The sequence below is a fragment of the Vanessa atalanta genome, chromosome 2, assembly GCF_905147765.1.
Source record: "Vanessa atalanta chromosome 2, ilVanAtal1.2, whole genome shotgun sequence".
Classification (NCBI taxonomy): Eukaryota; Metazoa; Arthropoda; class Insecta; order Lepidoptera; family Nymphalidae; genus Vanessa; species Vanessa atalanta.
In genome coordinates, this window is record NC_061872.1 from 6085410 (window position 1) to 6095012 (window position 9603).

General features: G+C 35.8%; 1 protein-coding gene across 3 annotated transcripts; it reads right to left on the reverse strand.

Annotated features, from left to right (window-relative positions):
• Positions 1-906: 906 nt before the first annotated feature.
• LOC125075963 (elongation factor 1-alpha 2) lies at positions 907-9304 on the reverse strand. Of its 3 annotated transcripts, none has more exons than XM_047687862.1 (11): positions 9167-9304; positions 6764-6972; positions 6540-6689; positions 6242-6461; positions 5807-5952; positions 5449-5581; positions 5246-5361; positions 4885-4974; positions 2354-2474; positions 1760-1926; positions 907-1129 (listed from the first exon to the last, which is right to left on the reverse strand). In XM_047687862.1, the coding sequence occupies exons 2-11, from the start codon at positions 6935-6937 to the stop codon at positions 1058-1060; spliced, it is 1389 nt and encodes a 462-aa protein (XP_047543818.1). In that variant the 5' UTR covers positions 6938-6972; positions 9167-9304; the 3' UTR covers positions 907-1057. The 3 variants fall into 3 exon arrangements, with proteins under 3 accessions (XP_047543818.1, XP_047543828.1, XP_047543810.1); XM_047687872.1 differs by having other exon boundaries at positions 9108-9167; XM_047687854.1 differs by lacking the exon at positions 9167-9304 and adding an exon at positions 7926-8113.
• Between the last annotated feature and the right edge of the window lie 299 nt (positions 9305-9603).

Here is a 9603-nt window from a genome sequence, read left to right on the forward strand (position 1 = left end):
TAAATCTAAACAGTTATGGAAATCCAAATTGAATGTTTAAACCTTTGCGTCTTTACCGTCAACAGGCAAATTAATTTTATAAAATAAGGGCATAGATAGTTTAAACTAGGAACAGAAATTACATTTCACTTTACAAATTCCTCAATTTCTATCAAAACGTTCTTAACGCTTTATAACATACGTCTAAAATCAACTATGGGTGTCAGTTTAGAACTGACTACCCTCATTTCTACACTCTGATGTTTATCTTCTACTTACATACACATGTTCAATCTTAAGAAAATAACTTTTTATTTTTACCTACTGAAGTATGGAAAAGATTAATCTTAAATAAGTTCATAACTTTATGACAAAACTAGGTATTTAAAATTACGTCGTCATGCTGTAATAAATCGTCAAATTCGCTTTTTTCGTGAGCGGGACAGGTAACGTAGTCAAAGAGCATACGAACCAAACAACCCAGGAAAACTAAACAAAGAGTAGAGAATATACACTTAAGTACTTTCGTGATGAGACACTGATAGGATAGAATCTCAAATATCAACGACACGCGATCAATAAGGTCTAAAGATTCAATTTCATTTATCGCGCCTTTCCTCCTGAATTCCTTGCGATGGAAAAATAAAACGTAACGAGAGTACGGAAACTCAGACTTGGTGAGTAACTTACGCCTAAAATAAGCACAAATACATAAACTTAACATGTAATAGTAACTAAAACGAATAAACTTGAGTATCTTGTTCTGATAAATGCACGAGTCGGGGATGTCGATGTCACCACTGAAGAAGCTCCGATGGGGGGAGTACACTGAGGGGACACTACTGAGGGGGCAGGGCGGGGGAAACTCGTCTTCCACTTCAGAATCGAACGAGCTCTCCGCATCCCAAAATACACATACATCTCGAGGAGTGTGGGTTGGAAGAAGGGGTGCCTCGGGAATCGAGAGGAAGCCGGGCTTGGGGATAAGTCTGGTAGGGGAAGAGGTTGAGGGTGAGGGGCTCGCAGCGCTGCGGGAGATGGCTACCAGCTGCGATTTGTTCGTTGAAGTGCCCCATAGTTATTTTTTCTTCTGGGCCTTCTCGGCGGCCTTGGTGATTTTGCCTGTAGTAACCTCCTTGAAGGTTACACTCTGAAACAAAATAAATATATTTTATTGGATAGACATACGAAAGTTCTTATTGGTAATATGTCTAGTACTTTTTAGCATTACAAGTCCACATTCCATGCTAGTCTAAGGTTAGATAAGAGCATTAGAGCTAATCATTCACAAAGGTCATTGAGTAAGTAATAACGTCAAAACAAATGAAGTGTAGTAATAATATCAAATATTAAATGCGTGCTAGTATTACAAAATGACCGCTGGAAGACAATATATGAAGACTACACTGAGCCTATTATGACGTCCTCGCGATCGAATTCGATTATTTAAATGTGTGTGCGCACATTCCTTCTTTGCTTATCTCTAATATCTAAATAATCTCATAAAAAATAAGGCATTGAACGAGACAACTAAAAAGTTTAGAAGACAACGTTAGGTCAGTCTGAGTTAGGCACTCTATAGCTCCGTATAATAATTATTATAATTAAAAGTATTTTGTACTACGTAGGTTGATGAGCAACTCGATGGAAAGTGTTCACTGTTCTCCTAAAGGTTATACACATTAGCATTATTTAGACATTCCTTGTTTGTGCTTTTTGAATTCGGTCGGTGTGTGCGTGTGTGTGTGTGCGTGTGTGTGTGTGTGCGCGCGCACGTTACCTTGATGACGCCGACGGCGACGGTCTGGCGCATGTCGCGCACGGCGAAGCGGCCGAGCGGAGGGAACTCCTGGAACGACTCGACGCAGAGCGCTTTGGTCGGGACCAACGTCACGATGGCCGCATCTCCGGACTTGATCGACTTCGGCTCCACTTCAGTAGTCTTGCCTAAAAGTGGGCTCACGTGATCATTATGGGGCGAACCTATTATTTATACACATACACTAGGCAATTTTCGTATAAAATTGAATGTCGATTTCATTTATAAATATCAAGAATAAGAATACATATTTCAAAGAATGTTAACTCAATTTAATGCATCAAAACGCTTTCGTTATCATTCGCCAAGCCGAAGATTGAAGATGCAATGTCGAAAACTATCTCAATCGCAGTAAGTATCAAACGAAAGATTTCCGTCCTAAGTTTTTACTTAACTGGCATAATGATATCGGAGTTTCGTCGAAAGAGTTCGAAAAATTATCACTTTAGTAAAAAATTAGAAAAAACTCGATCTTCGTTTGGCGAATTAACGAGAAACGAACATCTGTATAATGAAATGTTATTATATGAATGTAAAATCATCGTATACGAGTACCGGTACGGCGGTCGCACTTCTCCTTGATCTCGGCGAACTTGCACGCGATGTGCGCCGTGTGGCAGTCCAGCACGGGCGTGTACCCGTTGCTGATCTGCCCCGGGTGGTTCAGCACTATCACCTGCATACGCCCTTATCATGTACTCGATTCTCCGACAACTTAATAAGTAAACAACGCTTAAGAATTCATTATGAAAAGCTGTAGGATTTTTCATCTTTGATTATTAATTATGACGGTATTTTGATTTTATAAACGGCGGTTACAGCAATACAGCATTTTGTATGACGCCAGTACTTATTTATAGCCTAAAAAAATTCGACTTAGTATATGTAGATAATATTTACTCAGTTGAAATATAATGTTCCTATTGAGTAAGCTCAAGTTCTGATACGCACATAGTTAAATGCCAACACAGAGATTTTTTGTGATAAAATTAATCAACGTTGTTGCATTAATTACCGAGAAATAAACTGAACAGCCGGTTCTCGTGTATCACAGTGGGCCAAAGTGAACTGTAAAGAATACGTGTATTGAGTTGTCTTGACTATAGGAGTTGACTTCACTGCGTACGAGTAGAACTTGGTCAGTAGAACTTGGACATGACCTATGCTCTGCGCTACACTTCGGCAAATGTGCATCACTTTTTGTTGTCTCTCCAATCACAAAAAGAATTGTATTGCAGCTATTATTCACTACTTTATCTTAAGTAATTATATCCATCTTAATTTTACTTCCAATATTCTGATAACAGCGCCGTCAATGTCAAAACGCAATTTTTCAGAAATCTTTAATAAATATGTTGTTTTGGTCTTATATGGCTTTAGTCTTCTTGTAAAAAGGATAACTTGTCAAACAAAAATATAGGCAACTAAAAAATTGCAGTTTGGAAAAATATTACAAGCCTATAAAAATAGGATAAATGAAGGGATTTTAGAGCCCATATAAGGTTTACGTACCCTACGTTAAATAAAGATACAGATTCGGTCGTTTACCATTTAAAACCTTACTTAGTACTTTGGTCTAAACACGTTTTTAAATAATTATTAAATATTCGTACCTAACAGATAAATTAATATTTCACCCTCATTCATTCTTAAAGTTGCGTTAGATAAAGAACCACACAATTATTAAATTCCAAACATTCTATTTAGAGTTAATTACAGATTACGTAACAAAAAATATAAATTTCATTATTATTCGCCGATTGACAAATTTACCGTTATATAAAAGTAGGTATATGAGGGTAAGTGTGCTTCTTAACTTAAACAGTTTTAGAATAATAATAACATTACGATAGTTTTAGTAGAAATAGAGTTAATTTCACACATAAAATGCCGCAAGAAACTGGTATTTATAATTATTGCGATGCAATTGTAACTCTTATACAATCTATAACATACTGTGATAAAACTGTAACAAGGCCGCCGAGTGCCGAAATTATAATTTTTTTCAAAAGATTTATGTTGCTATCTCTTTCACAAGTGTTAGTTTAAAAATATAGCAAGCCGTTCGGTCTTGTTCAATTATTTAAATATTACTGAATTTAATATTAGTTAATTTCAGTGTGGTCGTAATACGTTTATTGTTCCCAATTACGTTAATGCGCAACTATTGCATAATACTGCTATTGCTCTGAGTACATAATTCAATTTTACTTGGTGGTTATGGTGGCTTTGTGCAAGCCCGTCTGGGTCGGTTCTGCCCACTCGTCAGATATTCCACCACCAAACAACAATATTCAGTATTGATGTGTTCGGTTTGAAGGGTGAGTGAGCCAGCCCAAGGCTGGTGGCACATTCGTGACGTATAAGGAACGGTTGATATTTCTAACAGCGTCATTTCTAAGGCGGTTGGGAACGCTTACCATTGGGTGGCCGAAACGCATCAGCCCATATACTTATTAAAAAAATAAAGTCCAACATGTCACAAGTGTGACTAAAGAATATTGTTTTTTTATTTGTTTACGTTTCGTATTATTTACCTTTACGTATAACAGGTGTTTCGGCGGCAAGTTAATTCGTTACGTAAGACCAATCATTGACCAAGACGTTGGTATCTAATATGTTTATCGAAACGAGTTTGCACTGTGATTATGAATTTCATACAAACTTCAAACCTGTCTACTGTAATTAATTATTGCTAGTCGTGTTGTAACGCGTCATTACACGATTTTTATTGAACAAAAAATATTAATAAGTTAATCACAATGATGTTTAATGTCGTGCGATTAGTTCTTACTACAACAGTTAGCTAATACGGATAGTGGTTTAAATTCGGATTAACGCCAATTTAATGTCGAAGTTGGTCTGAGTTTCGAGCAAGCACTACTAAGTTAATCAAATATTTATGTATTTTCTGTACAATTTATCTCATTTTTTGAGATTATTTTTTTCCGAGAAGAATGGTGGTTACAGCTCGAAATACTTTGGACTTTTACAGTCAATATAATACATTTGTAAACTATTATTAGACTATTAATTTTACTTTAAACTTTTTAAAATTTTAGTGATTATTTTATAAAAAGACTAACCTGTGCAGTGAAATCGGAGGCTCCCTTAGGCGGGCAGTTCTTGGAGTCTCCGGCCACGTAGCCGCGCCGCAACTCCTTCACCGATACGTTCTGTCGCGGACATATTTATTTCATATTTCATATATATTATATATTTAAATATTAAATAAAGGTAATTTTTAACGAATGAATTTACGTAACCAACAAGATAGTCAATTCTACTAAATTATAATTGTGCTATTAAGCTATTCGTGTTCTATTTATTGTCAATGAAATAAGTCCATTACTATAATTATTAGTTCCCTTTCAAAAAATGTTACATATATCCATACGACTGTGTCAATGTGAATACCGTGTATATACAATAGTCGTGACGCATTACCTTGACATTGAAGCCCACGTTGTCTCCGGGCATGGCCTCCTGGAGGGCCTCGTGGTGCATCTCTACGGACTTCACCTCGGTGGTGATGGCGGCCGGCGCGAATACGACCACCATGCCTAATAAATGCAATTTTCAATTATTTTTATGGCATTAAATAGACCTATGTAGATATATCTCATCTCTATTAAATACTCGCTCCTCACCCGGCTTTAGTATGCCTGTCTCGACTCGGCCGACGGGCACGGTACCGATACCTCCAATCTTGTATACGTCCTGTAGAGGCAGCCGGAGAGGCTTCTCGGTGGGACGAGAGGGAGGCTGGATCGCGTCCAGAGCCTGAACCATGTCATTTGATTGGTTTAACACCCATAAGAAAGCCCATTTAATAATCACTATACAAATTCAGGGATATATTTATTTTATTGTAAATATATTACTTAAGTTGCTTAAAATCAACAGAGCAACATTAGGCCAACTTTTGTGCCGGTCCAAAAATAAAATATTTACAAAAACTAATAAAAAAATATCGATTTTATGATGTATATCTGTCTCATGGCTGACCTCGATGAGGCATTTGCCCTCGACCTTGCCGTCCTTGCGGTCGATGGTCCACCCCTTGAACCAGGGCATCTTGTCGGACGGTTCCAGCATGTTGTCGCCGTGCCAGCCCGAGATGGGCACGAAAGCCACCGTCGCCGGGTTGTAGCCTTTTAACCGAATATTTATTCACTCCCAGAACAGGTTCTTATTATGTCACTTATGAATTATTTATCAAATATTTGAAATCGAACCTTAGCCCAATGTTTATAAGATAATTAATGATCAAAATAACTATGTAGGCAATAAATAAATATATTAAATTTACACAATTCGTATTAATTTGTCCATTACATGATATAAAACTATAGTTTTAAAAAGTATCACCCAAGTAGGTTTATTAATAAATCAGTTAAATTCCAATAATTACAAAATAGTAAATAGTATAAGAAAACTTACCAATCTTCTTGATATAAGAAGAAACTTCCTTCTTGATTTCTTCATAGCGTGCCTCGTGGTACGGAGGTTCGGTGGAATCCATCTTGTTGACGCCTACGATCAGCTGCTTCACGCCGAGCGTGAAAGCAAGCAGAGCATGCTCACGCGTCTGTCCATTCTTGCTGATACCAGCTTCAAACTCTCCAGTACCGGCCGCCACGATCAGAACGGCGCAATCAGCCTAAACCGAAACAAAATAAATATACATAATAACAATATTTGTATATTTCCATAGTGTTTACGTCGTAGCACCACGTACTTGGGAAGTTCCAGTAATCATGTTCTTGATGAAATCTCTGTGACCGGGTGCGTCAATGATGGTGACATAATACTTAGCGGTCTCGAACTTCCACAGGGCGATGTCGATAGTAATACCTCGTTCGCGTTCTGCTTTCAACTTGTCCAAAACCTGCATGTATGTAAAGATCGTAAATAGTTCGCGATTAAAAAGATATTCTGCATTATTCTTAAAAAAAATCTTACCCAAGCATACTTGAATGAACCTTTGCCCATTTCCTGTGCCTCCTTCTCGAACTTCTCGATGGTACGCTTGTCGATACCACCGCACTTGTAGATCAAGTGGCCGGTGGTGGTCGACTTTCCAGAATCGACGTGGCCGATTACGACGATGTTAATGTGCGTCTTTTCCTTACCCATTTTGGTTTTGATTACGCGATTTCAACAATTAAGATCTGATAAATAAACAAAATACGCATTAAGAATACTGTTAAGCAGCATTTTAAAACTTTTGAATTGATTGTATATGTATAAAAAAATTAAGAATAATTAAGATATCAAATGATCTAGTAGAGTGACTAATAAAGCAACAGTCATTGATAATGTTTATAGATTTTCGGCATTAATTGACGCCATGACGATGATACCGCTAATATAGTAGGCTTTAGTTACATTGCTTATAGGAGTTTGTGTTATATAAAATTTTTGAAAGTCATCTTTGCGCATTGGCCTAATGCGGCATTATTATTACAACTTACGCACGATACAGCAGGTTGTATGTTCCTGCTTCTAAAGTCAATATTATACAACACTTCGGCTGCTCGACGACCTTGCGTATGTCTACTTGTGCGTCTAGTGCGTAGGTGTTTATGTAACTTATGGGATACATCATTTTTACATTTTAATGCAATTAACAAATATAAGTACAATTTAAAAACTGTAAATATATTTAATACGATAGATATTCTTACAGAGTTGGTGTTGGTTTGTTGGAATAACTTACAAAGGAATATAAGTAAGACTATGGTTTTATAATAAACGTAAGTCAAAGGGTAAATATTGCAGAATAAATACTACTTAGGCATATTTCCCAATGGTTCGAATAAGTTCGATGAATTTGTTAAGAATAAATATTTTAATAACCATGGAACCGGAACAGGAAATTAGAAATCAATACGACCTTTACGCCTATTTTCTTTCAATAAAATAAAAAATACCTTGAGAGGTTTGAGCATATTTTAATATATTTATATTTTCCTGCATAGTAATACAGAAAACAACTTTCGATTAAATTGTAAATTTAAATTTATCTATCAACGTCATTAATCAGTACCGAGGTCTGATAATTATGATATACCTAACAAAGACAAATTCATTTCTCGGAATAATCTCTTTTTTTTTAAATTACCTTCCTCATAAATCCAGTCGTTTACAAGGTCGGTTAATTGCATGTAATCACTTATAATATAATCACAGTGTTGAAATGAAACAACGAATGCACTGCCCAAGTTTGGAATGCACTAAGTGGGAGGCTTCGATTGAACTGGCAGCAAATCTCCGGGACGAGCTGCTCCGGGCGTGCGCAGGACGTCCGGGACATCGATACAGCCAGCCTTTCACCCAAATATAGAACACTTCGCGACTGACTCTCACAACATACCTACAAATATCTTCAGTAATAACTACCGATCGATTTTGAACCACCAATGTAGGTACCTATATCATTTATGGACATTCAAGAAATTCAACGTCGAACCTTATAAATTTCAGTCTTACTCGCTTAAGATTTAAAATATTCAATTAAAATACCTTAAAACAATTTTTTTACGTAAGCGCTAATAATAATGATTATTAAACTTTTTAAACGTTAGAGATACTGCGCATCGGACTAAGAAATCAAATAGATTATTATCACGAGAGTGCATACACTCTAATTTTAGCCGACTAAACTATATGCATTTAAACAGATGTATTTGCAAATGACATGCTCCGACTTGCAAAATTAGAAGTTGTATGTGGCCTATTGGAATACGTGGCATGTGTTCAGGAGACATTATCAGTTCGCACATGGTCTTGCCGGCAAAATTACGGCCTCCATCTTGTGCGGAAATCGAATCGGCGAATATTTTGTCTGTCAAATTTTTACTTGACTTATTTTTTATTCTATTATATCCATTGCGATATTCAATAAAACAATGACAATGGTGAAACAAAATAAACGAGCGCACTGTCATAAGTTTAAATTTAGAAAATATATAATCCTGTTATGAAATATTTATAATAAGTAATAACGCAAAGCGCAAAGGCCAAATAGGCGTTTTAAAAAAAGATGCGCAAAAAATATATTGATTTCGTTGTTTTATATTATTGGGATATGGCATGTTTATAAAGTAGATGTAAATCATGAATCACAACTTAAACAATTTTCACTCAGTCATTTAAGTACAAATAAATTGAGTAGGTAAAACATCAAATTGCGTAATTAATATGGGCTACCGGTAAAGTTATGGATATAAAATTTGCGAGAAATGTATATTTTCAAATTAAACCACACCGATACATTGATTATTCATAACTCCATTTAACTCACCAGTATTAATTCCCACCGCGAGAACAATTAATAACAAAGAAAAACTTGAAGAGACTCACCTTTCGCAGCTGCAGTGACGAATTTTCCTAGCGATTTTCAAGCATGCGCTATGGCAGTTCACCCGGGAATTGCAATCAATAAAATCAAATGTGTTCCTTATTTTACTTACTTAAGAATACGGTTTATTTTTCTTATAAATCTACTTTTAAAATATTAATCGAGTTTTTTTTTGTAACTAACTAAAATTAAGTAAGATGTTAAAAATCTATTTCTGCAAATAAGCGCTTATAGAAAAGCGGATGTTCATATTTTCTTCTCTAGTCGCAGACTATAAATTGTTGTGGCCAGGGCAATTTCGATATAAAATACGAGTGTAATAAAATTTAATCAAAATTAGCTCAACAATAATTTTAAAATCTATTACTTAATTGATATCGAGTATTTTGGGACTTTAAAATTTTGTGAATATATGAAATTCAAATATCTATTTTTTGTT